Consider the following 22,236-nt stretch of genomic DNA (forward strand, 5'->3'; position numbering starts at 1 on the left):
AATAGACTTTTTAATTAATAGATCTGGAAATTAATACTAAAGCCATAAATGTGTGAAATTGGTAGGGTTCAATAGCTGGTACACCTCCCTGTAGCCAATAGCATCCAGCTACCCACACCAACCCTACTCCTGTTTGGTTATCGGTTGAGAAAGCTGGCATACTTCTGTGATACAGATGTGTTGTGAGATAGGGATAGCCCACAGATCCAATTCCACATCGAATCAAAGTTGTAGTTTTCTCACCTTCTGTTCTTCCATCAATCATCAGATCTTGGTGATTCTTTTCATCAGCATTCAGAAAGCGATAGAAAGGGTCAGGCAGATGCTACTTTAATTTGCTAGCTGGAGAGCTTGACATCTACGTACAGCGTTCTATCTAGTGTCGAGTTGTTTTTCTTACAGAGTTCTCCACGTACTGTCCAATGTTAACTGAGAAAAAAAAGTGTTTACCCGAAGGCATTGGATGCCAACGATGAGGTCCATCAGAAATGGTGGACCAATGCTCCCTATTCACAACCACAGAGGAGATCACATGGCCTGGTCGCTAAAACGCATGGTAGAAATTAATCCACGCATAGTATAAATCCATGCAATGTTTGCAAAAGAAAGTGACGTACGTGAACTATACTACTATTCACCAGCTACTTCCTTCCAATGGAAGGAGACAAGTTTTGATAGCCGTCTAATGCTTGTTTGAGCCTTGTCTCTCAACATCTGTGTTGGGTGGATGTCTAGCCAGGACACCACCTCCCAAGATCTTTCCAGTACCACGCGATGCAGCAGGAAGAAAGAAGAAACAAAACAAAAGGAAAAACAATCAAAATACGTGGATCAGCCACAAAAGGGCTCGCCTCCACGGGGCATGCAAACTTCACTATGAAAAGAAAATTTTACAAGAGGAGACCTCACCCTCAACCCTTGTACACCCAATTCTCTCTCACATGAAGTTCCCCTCACAAAAGCTCTCTCTCTCTTGGAGACCCCCCTGAACCCCTGAAGAGCCTGGCGACCGCTGTCCAGGAGCCTCCTGCTCCTTCTCTCACAGCGCCTCACGCCTCTCTCTCTCTCCTCTCGGTTCGTACGGCGGCGAGAAACCGAACCCATCGTTCTCTGCTGAGGCCTTTTAAAGCCTTAAACATAGGTTAGAGGGTGATTAGGAATCCTTAATCAAGCCAAATCACGTCCCAAGCCGTCCGATCAACACCGGGAGCTCTCTGGACCCTTAGATCGCGCTCCGGTCCACGGAATAGGGCCGTGGACCGCGAGAATCGAGTGGGAAACGTCCACGCGGTCCACAGGCCGCGCCGTGGACCACCCGGTCCACGGTGGACCGGGGATGGGCCAGCAGGCTGCTGGGTCGCGCGTCCCGCGCGGGCCTGGGCCTGGGTCGCGCGTCCCGCGCGGGCCTGGGCCTGGGACGCGCGTCCCGCGCGGGCCTGGGTCCCGCGTCCCGCCCGGGCCTGGGTCCCGCGTCCCACGCGGGCCAGCGGGCCTGGGACGCGCGTCCCGCGCGCCGCCGCCTGCGGCCGCGCCGCTGCCGCCCGCCGCCGGTCGCCGGCGGTCCTCCGCCGCCTCGGTTTTCGTGCTATCTTCGAAAGCTCGTATCTTCTCCATCCGAGCTCCGATTCAGGTGATCTTGGTCTCGTTGGACTCCGTTTTTCGCCGCGAACCTCGCTGTGGGCTCAATGTGGGCTGAATCTCGAGGCGTCAAATCCTAACAATCTCCACCTCGACTCGATATTCGGCCTCTTCCAAACTCCGAGAGCTTCTGGATCTCCTCGCCCCCATGCCCTGGGGCAATCGCCTGCTGATCATGGATGGGCAAACATGGGAGTCGAGCCAGGCTGCTCGATCCCATCTCCGTCGTATGCTGTGCTCCTCCTGACCTGAGACCTGCTCGGGGCATCATCCTGCGGCAATAGGAATCTTACCTTGCGACGTCGCCTCTCGTCCTCCCGAGTCTCTTGTCTCGTGCCCGATCCGCCTCCTGGAGCTCCACCTCGCTCTGGGCTCCACCTGGCTCCCGATGCTCCACCTCGCACTGGGCTCCCTGCCAGGTAATAATGTCCTCTGCTCCCCTTCTTTCCCTCCAGCACAATCCTATCGCCGCGTAGCACCCTCAGGATTCCTCCACCAGCTACCGTCCTGTAGCCTCTCGAATCCAGTCTGCTAAGTGAGATAAGATTCCGCCTGAAATTGGGTATGTATCGGACCTCCCCCAATCTCCTCACTGCACCGTCATGTGTCCTCCAGCTGACCGTCCCAATGCCTCTGATCGCACAGCTCGATCCATCCGGCAGATATACAGTGCTCTCACTGTTCTCCAGGGAGTCAAACTGCTCCTCTCTGCAACACACATGATAGGGGCATGCAGAATCTAATATCCACTGCTGGGAAGAAGTAGATACCTCGTCAGATATCTCCAGGACATCTCCATCTGAATCGCTGCCGGCCGTCGCTACAGCAGCCACCGTCCGATTTTTCAGTTGAGGGCAATCTCTGGCTAGATGCCCCAACTTCTCACACCGGTAACACCTGGTTTTGCTCAAGTCCCTCCTGGACTTAGACCGCCCTCGTTGCGATCTCCTGTCGCTCCGTCTACCGCCTCCTGCTCCTCCAGAAGCCACCAAAGCTGAGCTATCGCCACCTGAGCTCGAAGCTGGGTTCTCCCTCCTGAGAACCTCGTTCTGGAGTATCGCCGCGGTGACCTCGTCCATCTTGATAGTGCTCTTCCCCACTAGAAGAGCAGTCACCAAGGACTCGTACGAAGAAGGAAGCGATGCCAGCAAAACCAGCGCCCTGGTCTTCTCCTCAACGTTCTCGCCAACGCTGAGAAGGTCGGTGAGGATCTTCTGGAAGTGGCTCAAATGCTCCTGCACGCTCTGTCCCTCAGTCATCCGCAGTTGGTAAAACTGCCTCCAGAGGAAAAGAGTATTGGTGAGAGACTTCGCCATGTACAACTCCTCGAGCTTCGACCACAGCACCGTCGGGGAAGTCTCGCTCAGCACATGGATCACCACCTCATCCGCCAGGTACATACGGATGGTACTCACCGCCTGCATCTGTAGCCGTTTCCAATCCCGCACCTCCATGGTGGTCGGTTTCTCATCGCACAAGAGAGCTTCGATCAACCCCTGTTGGATGAGCACGTCCTTCACCCTTGCCTGCCACAAGGAGAAATTGCTCTTACCATCAAACTTGTTGATCTCCATCCTGATTGTTCCTGTTTTCTCCATCTTCAGTCTTGCTCACCACCACTGCAATCTGCGTCCTTGTACCGTCTTGCTCTGATACCACTTGTTGGGTGGATGTCTGGCCAGGACACCACCTCCCAAGATCTTTCCAGTACCACGCGATGCAGCAGGAAGAAAGAAGAAACAAAACAAAAGGAAAAACAATCAAAATACGTGGATCAGCCACAAAAGGGCTCGCCTCCACGGGGCATGCAAACTTCACTATGAAAAGAAAATTTTACAAGAGGAGACCTCACCCTCAACCCTTGTACACCCAATTCTCTCTCACATGAAGTTCCCCTCACAAAAGCTCTCTCTCTCTTGGAGACCCCCCTGAACCCCTGAAGAGCCTGGCGACCGCTGTCCAGGAGCCTCCTGCTCCTTCTCTCACAGCGCCTCACGCCTCTCTCTCTCTCCTCTCGGTTCGTACGGCGGCGAGAAACCGAACCCATCGTTCTCTGCTGAGGCCTTTTAAAGCCTTAAACATAGGTTAGAGGGTGATTAGGAATCCTTAATCAAGCCAAATCACGTCCCAAGCCGTCCGATCAACACCGGGAGCTCTCTGGACCCTTAGATCGCGCTCCGGTCCACGGAATAGGGCCGTGGACCGCGAGAATCGAGTGGGAAACGTCCACGCGGTCCACAGGCCGCGCCGTGGACCACCCGGTCCACGGTGGACCGGGGATGGGCCAGCAGGCTGCTGGGTCGCGCGTCCCGCGCGGGCCTGGGCCTGGGTCGCGCGTCCCGCGCGGGCCTGGGCCTGGGACGCGCGTCCCGCGCGGGCCTGGGTCCCGCGTCCCGCCCGGGCCTGGGTCCCGCGTCCCACGCGGGCCAGCGGGCCTGGGACGCGCGTCCCGCGCGCCGCCGCCTGCGGCCGCGCCGCTGCCGCCCGCCGCCGGTCGCCGGCGGTCCTCCGCCGCCTCGGTTTTCGTGCTATCTTCGAAAGCTCGTATCTTCTCCATCCGAGCTCCGATTCAGGTGATCTTGGTCTCGTTGGACTCCGTTTTTCGCCGCGAACCTCGCTGTGGGCTCAATGTGGGCTGAATCTCGAGGCGTCAAATCCTAACAATCTGCTTTATTTCAGCATTCAGCTCACTTGAGCCAGGGGCATTAAAATGGTGATGTGGTTGTCTCACCACTTACCACCTCCATCAATACATTACCAAGAAAATTTAACAGAACATAACAATTCTGACACAGTCGTTATCGAATTGCCATGGAGATCGTAACGTAACCAGAGATGGATATTGCAAGTCAAAAAGGGGGAGGCAGACGACACAACCAGGTTCTTGCACCGCATGCTACCAGGCAGTGTCAGATCGATTTAAAGACTCTGGCACGCCGAACATGCACTTGGCTCCAGTGTTGCTTCAAGGTGGACCCAAGAGGATGAGATGTGGATGGTTACTTGGGTGCGAAGTTTTAATGACGGAAACCGTCAGTGACAACGCTGCATGGCTTTATCTTCACAAAGACAGCTATGAGCATCCCATGTTTGCATGGGAGATAATATATTCTTTCATTTCATGAGAGCATATACGGCAACTTGCTCATTTCCATCCACAAGTTATCATAGATTTCACTTGGATTTGCGAAGACCATAAAACATTCCAGGATTAGACGACTAGCTTCTACCATAGAATGTGTTTCCATCAAAAAAAAATTAATGTGTTTCCATCAAAAAAAAAATGGGGAAGAATCTTCACCCGACCGTACAACGATGATTGAGATGAAAGCAGTAGGTCAAAATGACTAAAGAACTAATATTTTTATGTCAGTATTCTTTTTTCGGTGGAAAAGGTCAGTATTCCTTTTTTTTTTTTTTTTTTTTTTGGCACAGAAAGGTCAGTATTCTTTGATAACAAAAGTAAACTCTCAATCTGACAAGTCTCCCGTCCAGCAGCAACAATATTCTCCCGATTAAAAAGGGCTCACTTAGCAGCAGCTCCATTTTTTTCACAACTTTCTGCAAATTACTCCTAGATAAGAAACCTTACCGAGGATTATTCAAAATGATTATTAACTTTGTGCTTGATTTGTAAAATAATAATGAAGTTTTGGCATTGATGTTTTGGCTTTTTTGTATTATTCTTACTATTTTCATTTCCCATAAGAAATTTTCAAATAACCTCAAGTTGTCCACTTTCCTCAAAATTTACAATCACATAATATGCCTAATTTTATTTTAACCATCAAGCCACCGTAACTCTCCTTCTTTATCCAAACTTCGAACCGACCATGTACAAAACATAAGATCTCTCAGAATATTTTAAATTGAAAAAAATGGAGGAAAAGAATTAATATAACCAAACCCAACTAATTTGGGATCAAGACTTAGTTAAATTGAGTCATACCTTTTATTCTCATTTTACCAGACTTCTAGTTATCCGTGTTCTTTCCAACTTCCCCTAAAAATTCCACATTTTTTCAAAACTCCGAATCTTTGCATCAGGCCACGTCATTCCCAAAAGTCACATAAGACTTCAGACGCGAGGACATATCAGCTGTTAGCATGGAAACAACAAGGTGCAACAACTCTTCAGGAACCTCAATGACTAAAATCCCCGGTTAAAATTCCTGTGCAGTCATTACATAAACAACCGACATGCCCTTCGACTCGGTACAGGGAGACAAGAGAAGCACCTAATCTATGGGACAAGACATGCACCCCTCAATGCTTTCTTCATGGATCCTGCACTCTCAAAGGGAGTTTGAGAGCTTACAATGGGGCCCTCGAGGTCTATGTACCCTCATTGCAAGCAAAACGACGAAAAAGCAGTGCAAGCTCGCTTGAATGCCATTGGTTCCAAGTCATGAGTTTCTTCGAATATGATCATTACAAAGTTGAGTTCCAGCTCTTGTAAGGCCATCTAAGCACTTGCTAATGTAATATGTAACTTGCTACCATATGCCGACCACAAAGAAACAACATTTTCCAGGAAAAGGGGCAAATTTAGGTGAGACAACAGTTAACTAGGGCAATTTGTTTCTAGGCTACATAGAGAAGCTGTTATGAAAACCAGCAACATACAGTAAAAACAGTCATTTTGAAGTACGACCAGATCACTGATGAGAATAAGACTCATGGAATACTTGTAACAGATGCGATGGATTCAGAAAGATGCCAGGGAACATACAGCTTATGAAGGGTAATACGGAGGCCGACCTACTGATGCAGCATGTGGCTGTGCATTTGGTGGCATACTATATGAAGGCATCGACTGTGAAGCTCGAAGTGATTCAGCTGGAGCATTAGAGATAGCTGCCGAAGTAGGGTATTGAGAAACAGGGGGTGGTGCAAATGTTTGACCTGGGTATGTGCTTGGAGAGACATAGGCCCCTCCCTGCATGCTAGGATCCCAAGTCGCAATTTGCCCATTGGGAACTGGTGCTTGTGCACCAACTGCATACTCATTACCAACATACATAGATGCAGCCTGGGGATTAGTCTGCCAACCAGCAGCAGAAGTTGTTGGCATTCCAGGAGCTTGGGGCATCGTGAGTATACCTGAGTCCGGGATCGTGTAGTCTCTGCTTCTATCATTATGTGCCTGAAAACAAAATTGTATACATACAATCAACTACAAGAAGAGCAATATATAAATGAAACGTGGTGTCAGGAAACATACACAGTTGGACAATCAACAAATGGACATCAAGAACCCAACAATTTTTTTTTTCCTGATGGATAACAGAGGTTTCTTCTTCTAAAACCACTTTTTCTAAACTTCTTTTAACAGTCATTATTACTTTATATAACCCAAAAATCATATTTATACCTTTACATTCAGATCAGTATGACGAGAGTATGACAGATGAAGCTTACAATAACCACCTTCATAGATGCAGTGTCCCTCCAAAGACCCTTTGGCAACTGCCGCAGTTGTTACATCTGAAAGGACAATGATTTAGAATCATAATCAATTCCACCAACAACCATAACATTTACTTGGAGCAATAAGCATGCATGATTTTGTCACCATTACAAAAAACCAAATAGACAAAATTTTCATTATACCAAAAAAAAACATCTACAGAAAATATGACCGCATCAATTCACGTATGATCACAGGAAGCGGTGATCTAAAGGAGAAAAGACTTTCGAGCTGTCAAGATTGTCATGACACTTTCAATGCAACATTTAGAATCCCAGCATAAAAGAGCATATGGATATGCAGATACATATAAAGAACATGAATTCATCAACAGAAGGAAAACACCTACAAAAATCACATAATGCATATACTCAGTTTATTTAAGAGTAGTTAGAAGTTAACAGTACATATACTAAAATCTCCAATTCACTGATCATTGTACAAATTACCTCTTCAATCCCCCAATCAAATATTCTTCCTGGTGAAGCATCAGTTCATCCTTTAAATGAATAAATCAACTGATGACTCCCGCCCAAAAAAAAAAAAAAAGAAAAAGAAAACTAATGGCCACCTTAACCATCAATATGGACATCTAAGCAGCTAAACAGGTATAATGGCCCATTAATCTTTACGCAAGCACCATTTCCACAGAACTATGTATAAACATGGACGCATAACTCAGATTCTGGCATATGAGAAAGATTTGGCAAGAAAAAAAAAAAAGGATGCAGAGTAATTTCTAAAATAAATGCATCCTTTTAGAAGAAGACAGATACATAAGAATGTCAAGGTGACTAAAACATGTGGTTTAGAAGGAGATTTTAGTAAAAGCATAGGAGTTGCAAGCGGATAAAATGGTAGAATCAAGTAATATGTACGTGAAAATCTGAGTGGACTTCACATGATCTTGTTTGTGTAGAAGTGACAGGAAAGAGGTACACCAAAAGATGACACCGGGCAGCAAGAATTAAAAAATGCTTGTGCAGACAAAGGAAGCCTTTCAGTGAATGGCAGATACATTCTTATTGTTCGGCAAGGGATCTTTGAAACGGGAACAAACATGGTAGGTTTCCACTATAATGGCTAAATCCTGACCTGGCTCTGATAATAAAATTTCACTATTGTTTCATAAATAAAATTTTTTGTGGATATTTCCAACCTTTTGAATGGACATAATGTCCTTATACCATGTCAAGTTCACCAACAAACATCCCTTGAGGGCACCTTTGGAGTCTAAATGAAGTTATTGAGTCTTCACTATGTGTTTTAGTTTATTTTATTTTATGTTTAGTTCCTTTTTAGTTTTAGTGTGAAATGAGTTAAGTGAACCTTTCAGTCACATGCTTGATTAAAGAAGGAAAAGGGCAATTGGGGCATCAGAAAAGAAACAGCCCTTCATATGTGTTGGCTGGCTGGCTCCATATCTGTTTTATACAATGTAGGTACCTTCTCTCAATGAAGTTATGTTCCTGTTTTCCCTGTGAGTGAGTTGTGGATGCAGCTGTGAAACCCTGGGAGTTTGTCCACAGCCAACAATGTGAGATCGGTAGACCACAGCTTACTTTATCTTTCTCTTCATTGCACTCTTGTTATTTGTTTTCTGTTTCCTTCCTTTCTTGTTTTCCAATCCAACCACAATCATAAGCGTTCCATCTCACAACCCTAACAATCCCCATATGTGTTTAACATAGCAGCAACCTCATCCATCCAAACCAGGCCTCATTGGAGGACCTGCCTAGCTGGAAGCAGTCCCTACAGCCACTGGGCAGGTCAGCTGTTCCAAGAACCTGCTTGTTCACTTTCTGAAGCCTCAAAAGTTCATTTATACCTCTGTTAAACCTCCAGAAGTGCTGCAACCAAAAAGTGATGCTAATTTATCACCTTGGGATCCTTCTGACTTCCTTGACTTACAAGATTTTCAGATCTGCTCTCTTCTGGTAGCTCTGAAATTAATCCAAGCTTCCTATTCATATTATCCCCTAAATTAGTTCCTGGAAGTCATTGTAAGCAACAGCCTTCAACTCAAGGAGGGAAAATATAGAACTAGATCACAGCCATACATACTCCAGTCGCAATGAGCAGGAACAACTTGGACCATACAGCAGGTCGTGGTCAATTCACACTGAAAGAACACAAAACCATCATCATAAACTCTTCTGGCTAATTGTTGGAAATTTTCAATCTACTCTTCACAGAATTCGTGGTTAGTTGCCTACAAGATATCAGCTGATGTTTATTTCAGCAACCTGTATACTTGGCGTGAATTCCATGCATTCTCTCTGCATCCAAATTAACTTCTAATTTAATTACTAGGAATATTAGTCTCTGAATTTAATTTCCAGATCATTAAATTCGTTATCATATTGGAATCGGTTCCACATCATTATAAAATCTAGGATTTCATTAAAAGTGTGTGACATTGCATATTAAGTTCCCAAGGGTTGTCCTGCATCAACATCCCCCTTTTTTGTATTTTTTAGTAAAGTAAAATCCCTTTCCATTCTTCACGTTGTTATCCTTAACAGATAAATGTTTTCTGCGTCATGGATTTCATGAAACCCAGCATGGCAGCATGCTTTAACCACATCATTATAGAATCTAGGATTTCATTAAAAGTGTGTGACATTGCATATTAAGTTCCCAAGGGTTGTCCTGCATCAACATCCCCTTTTTTTATTTTTTTAGTAAGCTAAAATCCTCTCCATTCTTCACGTTGTTATCCTTAACAGATGAATGTTTTCTGCATCATGGATTTCATAAAACACAGCATGGCAGCATGCTTTAACAAGCAAAACACATATCAAGCCCTCATTTCGTGGACAGGCTTAAAGGCACAGGAATTTGTCAGAGATGGCAACATCTTTAAGAATATGTAACATACAAGGGCTGACAAACCAACATGACCTGAATGTCTCTTTTTTCCAAAAAAGAGAACAACTACTGTAAGGAAGAAAAACCTGTGACAAAGGCTAAAAATGAAGTCATTCAGACTCTAAAACATGGTTTGTTGTACTAAACCATTCTGCCTGGTATGATGGTGTACAATATTGTACCCGTAGGGAAATAAGACTCAGTACAACACCCATGCAAAGTGTTGGTACCAAAGTATGCACCATGTTGACACTTGGGACAGGGTGTACCTGTCAGATACCATACAGATCTGGTACCAAGACTGCTAATCATGCTCTAAACAAAGACAGATTCTGAGAACAAACAAAAAGACAAAGGAACATCATACAGATTGTTACAAATATTACCATGTTGAATTTAATTAACAAGCTGCTTGAAAAAAAAAGACCAACAAAATCATGAAATTTGTATGTGTGTGAATATCAGTACTTATAGAAACATCTGTTATGATGTGTGCATGCTTCCTGCAATTATGAGCAAGTGCATATATTAGAATCACACCGTGTTATTACCTCATACCTTACTGTAGTCTGTGCTTGATTTCAGTTTAATTATCACATTTAAAAAATAAATAAATAAATAAATAAAAGCTACATTCATAATAAACACACTAACATCCTACAGAGGTATAATATTTGCAATTACTGTACAGAATTCATACTAGATACCAAAGATATAAAATAGTAGGCATATAACATCCCTACCAGGATATTGAATTAAAGCCTGCATTCCACCATTCTTCTCAAAAATTGCAATTTTCTGCACAGTACCGAACGTCGAGAACACCTAAAAATGAATTGCCAATTTTATTTTTCAGGTAAATATCAATGCAGAACTGAAAATAAGATTATGAAAAATATTAAACATCACACCTTATGAAGAACATCAACTGTCACAGCATATTGCAGATTCTCAATAGAAGCTAAAAGTACATTACTCTCAGGCTCCTTTTTCTTTCCATCCAGACCCAATGTAGGCTGTAAATAACTTCTCATTGGTACATCACATAAAAAGAAAAAAAAGGAAAATGTAAAGACTCGTGAAAATTCTAATGCATAGAAGTCACCTGTAAAGTTCCCTCAATTGCTGAGGGGTTTACAGGAAGATAAGGGTTTGTGTAATCCCTGCAAAATTAGCCAAAAAGTAAGGACCATCTAAATGAATTAACACTTTGAATGATGGTGCTAGTTTTAAACAAAATCAATCCCCGTGCAAATGCAGAAAATAAGACATCTGAGAAAAGGTAAACGCCAGTATAGAATGACAACAGGGGATATGAAGTGATAAAGTGCATTACAACCAAATATAATCACCACATGCGACCCAAAATAGTAATGAACCCATATCTTAAGATAGCTTTTGCATAGGTGGTTCGCTAATTCCTTACTTTTCCATTTGTTCCCCTAGAGGGCCATTGCATCAGTCAATGTGAGATTATTCAAATACTATCACATCCTCCACCTCTAAAATCTTCCATACTTTTCTTCTTGGTCCTTTAACACAAAAACCCAAACCCTTATGCATTACCAGAGTCTCCTCCAGAATCTAAAAGCACAAAACACCACAACCAGTATCATCATTTGAAACTCCAGAGGCATTACTTATGTGAAAGAAAGAAAAATATAACCGGTCATAGATGCATTCAACTTGCCAAATGTGAAACTTCCATCAGTAACATGACTTCCCATGCTTTTAAGTGAAATCTATTTTTGCTTCATACCCATTTGTTCCTTCAGTTTTTCCTTACTTCACGACCACCACCAAGAAACATGTTTAAAGACAATAACGGAGGCAAGAAGGCTTAAGCATTTAGAGATCCCTGGAAAGCCTATATAAATGAACATATTTTGATGTATCCAAACAGGTTACCCAAATTGTTTATGCCTCTCCAAGCAGTTTCTTAGCTCTTGCACTAGGCAAATGAACACAGTCATACATAATAATGCACAGGCAACCTAAGGTCCCAAACAAAAACGCACTTGTTTACCAACACAACCAGATCCAAAAGCTGTGGACAAAAACAAAAGCCAGACCATGCACCACGCGTGAGAAGAGTTTCTAACTAAAGGTCCTCCATTCCACGCTTGGAAGAAGAGGGTGGGGAGGCGGGTGTAGGGGGCTCAGCAAGCTCAAGTTTTCCTAGGATTTGGGTTCAGCATGTAGCCTAGGTGTAAAGATTGCCGAGCATTCCTCAAAAATGTCTGCTGGTTCCTACATTCTTATATTAAAACTTATATTCTTTGATAACTCAACAGACAAGTCATTTGGTAAAAGAAAACTATAGAGATGTAGAAGAGCAAATGTCATAGAGTTCAACTACTTAGCAATTGGCATGCATCTCATGCAGATTAATTGATGCAACTGAATAGATATTCTTATGATCTTTGGCACTGTAACTATGAGCTCAGGTATTACCAAATTAGCAAGGTTCACATGTATGCTGAAAAAAATGAGTTGATTACTATATCACTTGACAGCTAGTTAACAATTGCAGAGGTTGCACCATATTGCACAATCAGGATGAAAGCAGGCGTGGTGTCGATATTCTAGACTGGGCCACTTTGAGCAATAATGGTGTTGTCAAAGCAACCAGTTTGTAGCAGCACTTGTATGCACATAAACGTCTGAACAAAAATTAAGCTTTGTCATAACAAAAACAGACATGTACAACATTAGAGAGAGCAGGAGATTCATCAGTCAATATGAAACAGAATTTTTCCATATAATTACTTGTAATTGCATAAAGCATATTATATGTTAAACATGGAAACAGAAGTTACACCACTGCACAATCAGAATGGAGGGAGGTGGGCTGTTGATATTCCAAAGGTTGCAGCTAATTGTGCAGTAAGGACAGTCTGAAAATGACAAGGTTGTCGGAATATTTGTATGCACAGAACTGTCTGGACATAAATTAAGCTATTTCTCAATACAGATCTAAAATGTTGCATTTATAGTTTCCGGCCAAATATGCTCAGTATTAATGCCTAAGACATGTTATGCCACAGTTCATTGCAGGGGTGCATCATCTTTATGCTCGTGACAGGGAGAGTTTACAAAAAGCGCCTTAAATGTCATATTACTTAATGATTCTTATTAAGCAGGATGAATTTTGTGGGAAACGTTATAACACAATATATCAATTAATATAAAAGCAAGAAGAAAATAAAACATAACCATCATTGACGGACTGGTTGAACTGATTTTTATACCTGCTACGATGTGATTGAAACTTGATATTTAAATCTGTGTGTGCAGAAAATGAGATACGCAAGTGGCAAGAGGTAACATGCTCCGGAAGCAAGTATCTGCAAGTCTCAAATTCAGTCAGCATATCTTTAAAGAAAAGGACATCACATTTTGCATATGTACTTAAAAATACGGAATATAAAGTAAAACCTTGGAATACTACGTCCATCCAGGGCATTTCTTGCAGTTGAAGCAGTTTGTGCATCAGTGTACTGAATTAGTGCCTACAAAAATTCAAATACCAAGGTAAGTGACTGTACAGTCATAAAAAATAATCTCCGGAGATAGCGATGTTTGTACCTGAAAACCAGCAGCCTTTTCAAAGGTAGCAATTTTGTGCACAAATCCGAAGGCAGAGAACACCTGAGATAAAGGTGGAATATGATTACTGCACAAAATATTTAACAAAAATAATAAACAATACAGATGTTAAGTGTAGAACCCCCCACAGAAAACTATTAATTGATCTCATTTGAAGTGCAGAGGGGCACCTGTAGGCAAGAGCATGGCATTCATCAAAACTCCATGGACATCATACATAAAGCAATATATTTAAAAGGATGGATATGATGCATAAGATAATTATTTCGTCAGTTCCTCCAAACAAACAAATTAAATGAGGAAAAAAATGGATGCTTCCAATAAACATGCCTTTAAAGAGGGAATATAGCCACATCATGTTGCCAAGCAAAAATTTTAATATCTACATAAAGTACGACAGCTGTGAAGAACAGCTTTGACAGGTTACTGTCACAAATAAAAGAGCCCACCACATCATGTAGAAAAACCATCAAAACTACAACATTCAAGAGCACTGTTAGATTCCTAGTTATTGGAAAGTTGACTTAAAAACACAGCCCATTCAGATCAACTTTGTCATAAAACTCCAACGAAGCATGATGATCAAATATAGTTAGAAGGTACCATTCACTATTTAGGTTCAAAAAGCTCTAAATATGGTCAAAAGAAAGGGATAGCAAGAAACATGGTGTCTCTCCTAGTGCTGTAGGTTGATAATGAGGATATCTCCATATTAACATGGACCTGCTGATCCATGCAGAGAATGTTACTAGAATCCAAAAAGATAAAGCAAGATGAGCTTGGTTTCAAAAAATACATTTGACAAATTGTCACACATTTCTAACCATCAACACAGTCCAATCAACCATAAGTGCATCACTTGAAGATGATAACCATAGTAGCTAAATGGGTCCATGTACACAGAAGAATCTTGACATATAGGACTTACCAAATGAATGACATCTATGCTAACATCGCCAGCTTCAACACCTTCAATAGTGACAAGCAAGACATTCCCAGCCACATCTCCAGAGCTCTTATTATTAGTAATTTCTTGCCTATTTGAATACTGGATATAAACAGTTTTGCCACGAACTTGTGCAGGATCAGATGAAGAAGCATAATATGAAACCATTGATATTGCTTGGTTAAGATCCATCTGAGAGAGGAGGGAAAATGTTACTAAATATAGTGCAAACTATTAGCTTTTGGCTTAGAGAAATACAAAATAAAGCTGAATACTAAAAAATGGTGAACTATACATTTTCTGAATGCAAAACGCTTCACAAATAACAAAACAAAGAACTAAACTCCATAAAAACCTAACCAATATAGGATACAGGCTAACAATGGCAGGAAAACCATGAACAAGAACAAGAAGGGAAGCCAATGCTTTATGATCCTTTGGCAACCAATACAGAAAGGAATTAAATCAAATGATTACAATCTGACAGCAAGAACCCATAAATATATTTCATCGCTTTGTCAAACTTGTGTCTAGCACAAGGTGAAATAAGAATTTAGGAAGTTTTCGCATAAATATAAATCATGAATATCCAGAGAAAAGTATTCTGACATGGGTCCCCTATCCGTTTGTGCATTTGATAAATGATGTAAATTTCATCTTTTAGCCCTTCATCATGCATTGCCAGCCTCCTAAAGGAGGCATCTGGGCCCACCTAAACATTTCGTGTTATGTTTGAAATTATAGCAATACAAGTAAATTCAACACATAGAGTCAGATTTCAATTAAGAACGATGATTGAAATGGAGCCAGCTATGTTAAACTAGATCCTAGCAGGGAAGCACTAGCAAACATATAAGTTCTTACACTATAATGTTTCAAATTTCTAGTTCATGATCATGCCTATAAACATACATGCTTGTGAATGAATTTTCACATAAACATATTTCTCCCTTGTGTACCTAAAAAAAGGAAAAGAAAAACTCCCTCAAACTTTTCCTTGAAGCTAAATCAAGGGGAGAAATTTGAAAATGTTCTAACAAGCTTACTTATTTTGTTCAACCTTACAAAAGAATATATTTTGACCAAATATATATTTCAGACAGACAATGTGGCCTGACAAGATCCAACAACGACCCATTTAATTTTCTACATGCCCTGGCATTTGGCTAGCACAACATGATACCATACAATACCATTATCATGCCAATCCAGCAAGCGATCAGATCTACCACAGGCAATAAACATGATCCTGTAATCCTTGCTCGTGGTTGAGACCTGAGATAGACCCCTGACTCTTTTAGTAATGGTTCAAATTTTTAATTTGTGGAAGTCCACTCAACAACAATCAAAACTTCTATAAATATTTAGTTATCAATACTCAACCCTCGTCGAATGTGAATTCTCAAATCTCCCAAAAAAAATACAAAATACAAGATTATTTATATAGAAAGCAAAAGACCACTGTTTAACCATGGATTATGGGGCTTTTTGAAACACAAAATCTTGAGGTCTAGCCCGAAAGAAATTTATGAACTATAGAGTCTGATTTATAGTTCAAATTTAACTAAAGAAAGACTCTAAAACCGACTTTATGCAGGAAACCTGCGTCAATGGCAAAATCATTATTTTTAGTAACTTAGACAGTTCCTCTAATAAAAAGACCATACATACCTCAGTCGTACTTGGTTATCTAGTAGACTTGCTAAAATTTAAAGACTCAAAACCCTTGAATTTAACAGCATGCTTAAGAAATTGAAAAATAAATGAAATAGTAACAAACATAATGAATAAAACCTTAAACCTAGTAATGTATAAATGATCTATTTATGGTTATCAGACAAAACAATATATGTCATGCATCTCGTCATATTTGTCTTTGTTACCATTATGCCTATCATAGACAAGGCAATTATCGAGCTTCTCCATTCATATCATATAATAGATCTCATCTTCATACACCATGAGATGGTCAGGAAGACACAAACTAACAACAGCACTAGGTGGTTGCCAAGCCCCAGCTGTTAATAAACAGCTTGGTTTGTCTGCAACCATGCAGAAAAGTAATATTGGCAGCTTGGCAAGCAAGAAGGGTTGTTACCTCTCCCTCTGCCAATAAATACAAGACGACCACCTAAGCTTCCACTACGGCAAATAGACACTTCATCATAAAGCACCACATCTATCTCTATCAAACATCACACCGTTACAACAATACCAATCAAAACATAAGATTTTATATATAAAGATCGGTGTTTTCATTCCTGAATTATCCATCCTCAGGGAAAATGCTGAATCCTGATTTTTATGTTTATCTGATCCATTCCATTGGTCTTATCGATTCATGTCATTAGAAGGTACGAAAACACTGGTCTTACCGATTCTATGTCATCAGAAGGTACAGAGACAAAAAATACGGCCACCATGCCACATCCCTGATACCCCGATACAATCGGAGACAACAGATGAAATGTAAAACCTAATAGGAATTCATGAGACGGATCTGACTGAATCCTTGCAGGGATAGATTAAAAGAAAGAAAGAAAGAAAAGGTGTTTCTTTTTTCTGCGAGAAAAATACTCACAAACTCAACAAAGGCTTGGTTGCGATTGGCGCCGACGTTGCATTTGGTGTTGACAATCTTACCGAATGGCTTGCACAGCTCGACAAGCTCCTCCTCCGTGCACTCCCACGGCAGGTTGCGGAGGTGGAGCACCTTCGACGGCGTCTGCGTGTAGCGGAACTGCGGCTGCCCCGAGGTCGAAGACATCTCCAGCCTAGCTTACGATACCTAGATCACCTTCCGCGGCGGCGAAGGTCGAAGGAGGACGCGAGAGATAAAGACGCAAGCTGTAGGGTTACGAGAAAAAAAATTCCGAAACCCTACCTCCTCGAACCGGGATGAAAAAGGCGAGCAAGGGCGGGACGAGAAGAATTCTTACACTCTTTCGATGGATTTCTAAGGTTAGATTTACGGAGGGAGAAGAATTTTGGCCGCCTCGGGGAGGATTGTTATCCGACGAGGAGATACAGCGGCTTGCGCTGTTTCTGGATAGGAGGAAACAAACAACGAGAAATTTTACCCCCGCACGCCCCCCCAACCCAAGAAGGAAACAGCGGGAACGGTGCGAGTGCCGCACGAGTTGCGGTTTCTACGAACAAATGTAGATGCGACCTTGACCGTTGATTTTGCCCAAGGGATAGGGTAATAAAGGTTCATCACAACCGGATGGATGAATGATAAAAAATAATTTTTTTTAGGTATATATCTATTTAAATATTTAAATTTATATAAATATTTTTTAAAAATAATATATATATATATATATAAACTATTTATTTTATATATATATCATTTTTTTATATATATGTCTACATCATTTAACGTCGTTAAAAAATTAATGGTTTAAAATTTAAATAACTAAAACATCCTTGTGGGTAGATGTGCAAAAAAAAATTATCAGAGTATATATATAAATAGTAATTTCATGAGAATATTCATATAAATTTGAATGTTTAAAAGGATATACACGTAAAAAATTTTAATTTATGTTTTATGTATTTTATCTAGATAGATTCAAGTCCTCTTACTCTACAATGTAGTACCATATTACATAATATAACAACACGATGATGATATTATATAATATTTTATATATTAGAATACTATATTAAATTTTATTTTTATACAAAATGAGATGATTATATTCATCTTATAATAACATGATATACCTCATATACTTCACAAAGATATTTTTAATAAATTTTTTTAAAAAATTATAAATTTTTATTATTACATAATGCTCAAATTTATAACTATATTCATTCTATGCAAATATACAAGCTATTCATCTAATATTAGGTTTAGATGCTTATTTTAGAAGCATATTATTATACATTAGAAGAAACATGGATAGTTACGATCTGTTTATTTTTAAATAAAATAATTTTGATCTATTATTTGATAAAAAAATTATTTTATCTATGTAAATTAATAAATTAAGTAAATTTATTATTTTAGTTATATATATTATTTTTTCTATTAGAATAAAAAAAGAATTAACAAACCAAGAGAGCTGTATTTATGTTAAGAGTTTTTTTGCATATATACCCTTTTAAATATTCATATTTGTATAAATACCGTCAAAAAATTACTATTTGCATATATATATCTTTATAAATTTTTTTTTATACATCAATCCATAAGGATATTTTAGTCATTTTACTTTTAAAACGTTAATTTTCAACGGTGTTAGATGATATGGGTACATATATAAAAAAAATATTTTCTGAAGGTATATATACATATATCAATTTTGAAAGGATATTTATATAAATTTGAATATTTGAGAGGGTATACATATAAAAAATCTTAAAAACTAAGCCAAACTGAGGCCCGGCCCGAACCGACGTCTATTATTTTATGGATAAAAAAATTATCTAAAAATATATATTTTTAAATAAATATTTTTTAGATAATATTTAGATAGAAAAATAATTTATTTATATTTTTTATATATTAAAAAGTAGTTTCAAAGAATATTACTATTTTTTTGAGTAAATTGCTAAAATTTATTCATATCTCCCATAATACTATTTATATTTTTTAGGTTTCGAGAAAATGGACAATTAAGCATTAGACATTAAATAATAGAATAAAATTAAATATCTACTTTACTAATTCATAAAAAAATAATTTAATCACTCCTAAGGTCTATTTGGTTGGGGATAGTTTAGCATCGAAAAATGAATTTCATGTCAGATTATCATGTTTGGTATAGAAAATAGAAAAGAGAAATAATAAAAAAAATGATATGTCCTATATTTATTTTTAGCAGGGGGAATGTAAAATAGATAATATGAGAGGGTCGGTATTTAGTAGATATCCGAGAGGTGATAATCCATACTTGACAAAAATACCTTCTCTAAAGCTACATATGTAATCATTGAATTTGTTCTAATATCTTTTCAAATTCATTCAATACGAAGCTTTTATAAAAATTAAAAATAAAGATTACAGTACTATCCTGATATTAAAAAATCTAGTTAAATGAGATACATTTTATTGTTCTATATATTTTTCTCAGTACTTGATCTAGCTCAAATCCGATTTCATCCAACCTATTGCACCCTTAGCTAGATGGTTATATGTTTGATCATGTTGAATATAACAAATATTTTTGCTTGATTTAAATTTTGAAATTTATTGACTTATTATCAACATTGTTTCAAAAAAATAGTTTTAAATGATATGTTAAAAATCGAAAAAAAAAATTAACTTAATTTTTATCTATTTTATCTAGATGAATTCAGGCCCTCTTATTCCACAATATAGTAACATGCTACATAATATAACAACACGATGACAATATTATATAATATTTTATAAATTAAAATATTATATTCTATTATATTTTTGTACAAGATGGAACGATTATGTCCATCTTATAAGAACATGATATATGTTATACACTTCACAAAGATATTTTTGATAATTTTTTTAAAATAAAATATAATAAGATTATAAATTTTTATTATTATTATATAATATTTAAATTCATAAGTATGTCCATTCTATGCAAATATATAAGCTATTAATCTAATATCAGATTTAGATGCTTATCTTAAAAGTATGTTATTATACATTAAAAGAAACATGGATAGTTATGATTTATTTATTTTCTAGATAAAATAATTTTGATCTATCATTTGATAAAAAGATCATTTGATTTATGTAAATTAATAAATTAAGTAAATTTATTATTTTAGTTATATATGTTATTTTTTTTATTAGAATAAGAAAAAAATTAACAAACCAAGAGACATGTATTTATGTTAACGAGTTTTTACATGCATATCCTTTTAAATATTCAAATTTATATGAATATCCTCATAAAATTACTATTTACATATATATATATATATCATTATAAATTATTTTTTTTATATATCTATTTATAAGGATATTTTAATTATTTTAATTTTAAACTGTTAATTTTTAACGGTGTTAGATGATATGCATACATATACAAAAAAAAATATTTTATGAGGGTATCAATTTTGAAAGGATATTTATGTAAATTTGAATATTTGAAAAGGTATATATATATATAAAATCCTAAAAAATAAGTCAAACTGAGGCCTGGCCCAAACCAACATCCGTTATTTTATGGATTAAAAAATTATTTAAAAATATATATTTTTAAAATAAATAATTTTTATATAATATTTAGATAGAAAAATAATTTATCTACATTTTTTTATACATAGAAAAGTTGTTTTAAAGAACATTACTATTTTTTTGAGTAAATTGCTAAAATTTATTCATATTTTTTATAATACTATTTATATTTTTTAGGTTCAGAGAAAATGGACAATTAAGCATTAGATATTAAATAATAGAATAAAATTAAATATTTACTTTACTAATTTACTTTACTATTTGGTTGGGGATAGTTTAGCATCAAAAAATGAATTTCATACCAGATTATCATGTTTAGTATAGAAAATAGAAGAGAAAGATGGTAAAAAAAATGACGGCCCATATTTATTTTTGGAAGAGGGAATGTAAAATAAATAATATGGGAGGGTCAGTATTTGATAGATATCCAAGTGGTGATAATTTATATTTGACAAAAAATTTCTTCAGTAAAGTTGCATATGTAATCATTGAATTTATTCTAATATCTTTTCAAATTCATTCAATACGAAACTTTTGTAAAAAATAAAAATATAGATTATAGTACTATCCTAATATTAAAAAATCTAGTTAAATAAAATATATTTTATTATTCTATATATTTTTTTTCTGTACTTAATTTAGCTCAAACTCGATTTCATCCAACCTATTGCACCCTTATAGTTATATGTTTGATTATTTTGATATAACAAATATTTTTGCTTGATCTAAATTTTGAAATTTGTTGACTTAGTGTCAACATTCTTTTAAGAAAATAGTTTTAAATGATAGGTTAAAAATTGGACGAGCGGTAAACGTACATATGAAGGCCAATTCCATCGACTTGTGCCATTTTGTACCAAACATAACAAAAATATATTTTTATAATAATGAGGTTCAATTCAATATACGAGCCAAACTGATACAATGATATATATAAATCATTTTAGATGTCTAACGCTAGAATTCTGACAATAAAAGCGTGTTATCCCACATCCCTTCGTGAAACATGAAGGACTTCCAATATATATATATATATATTTTGGCTAGCAAAGAGATGATGACAATAATGTTTCCAACCTAAAAAACTTGCAAACTGTTACTTCCTTCCAACATAAAATCTAGAACAAAGAATCAGTTGTAAAAAGAATTATAAGAGTAGATGGATGTTATATTTGGCTCCAAATCTTATTTTCTTTTCCGTTTCCCGTGATATCAAGGAATTCTACACCGATTGAAACTCTATTTTTTGAGAAGGTTTTCTTCCTTTATAAAGAGGCCCCTGGCATCCTTTCTTGGTGAACAGAGGTAAGAGCGCGCGGAGAAATTTCTAGGGCTTCTTGTGCGGGATTTTTCCTTGCTTTCTCGTGTGCGCAGGCTTTGTTCTCGGATCGACCTCTCACCTGTGAGTCGACCTCTCACCTGTGCCTCTTGTGCGCGGGATCTGTTCTCTGGCCTGTGTCTTCTCTTGTGCGCGTGCTCTGATCTCTGGCCGATCTCTCTTGCTTGTTCTTCGGTGCTGGCCTG

The 22,236-nt window shown here is 38.3% G+C and overlaps 1 protein-coding gene across 3 annotated transcripts; it reads right to left on the bottom strand.

Annotated features, from left to right (window-relative positions):
- Positions 1-6,033: 6,033 nt before the first annotated feature.
- Positions 6,034-17,612, bottom strand: LOC140854024 (polypyrimidine tract-binding protein homolog 1-like). 3 transcript variants are annotated; one of them, XM_073249269.1, is made up of 10 exons: positions 17,116-17,610; positions 14,517-14,726; positions 13,568-13,630; positions 13,418-13,491; positions 13,231-13,326; positions 11,085-11,142; positions 10,891-10,995; positions 10,723-10,804; positions 7,013-7,125; positions 6,034-6,784 (listed from the first exon to the last, which is right to left on the bottom strand). In XM_073249269.1, exons 1-10 carry the CDS (start codon positions 17,299-17,301, stop codon positions 6,374-6,376), a joined length of 1,398 nt encoding a protein of 465 aa, XP_073105370.1. In that variant the 5' UTR covers positions 17,302-17,610; the 3' UTR covers positions 6,034-6,373. The 3 variants fall into 3 exon arrangements, with proteins under 3 accessions (XP_073105370.1, XP_073105372.1, XP_073105371.1); XM_073249271.1 differs by having other exon boundaries at positions 6,644-6,784; positions 7,069-7,125; positions 17,116-17,612; XM_073249270.1 differs by having other exon boundaries at positions 6,644-6,784; positions 7,060-7,125; positions 17,116-17,612.
- Positions 17,613-22,236: the final 4,624 nt, after the last annotated feature.

Source organism: Elaeis guineensis, chromosome 15, assembly GCF_000442705.2.
Source record: "Elaeis guineensis isolate ETL-2024a chromosome 15, EG11, whole genome shotgun sequence".
In the NCBI taxonomy this organism is placed as follows: domain Eukaryota; kingdom Viridiplantae; phylum Streptophyta; class Magnoliopsida; order Arecales; family Arecaceae; genus Elaeis; species Elaeis guineensis.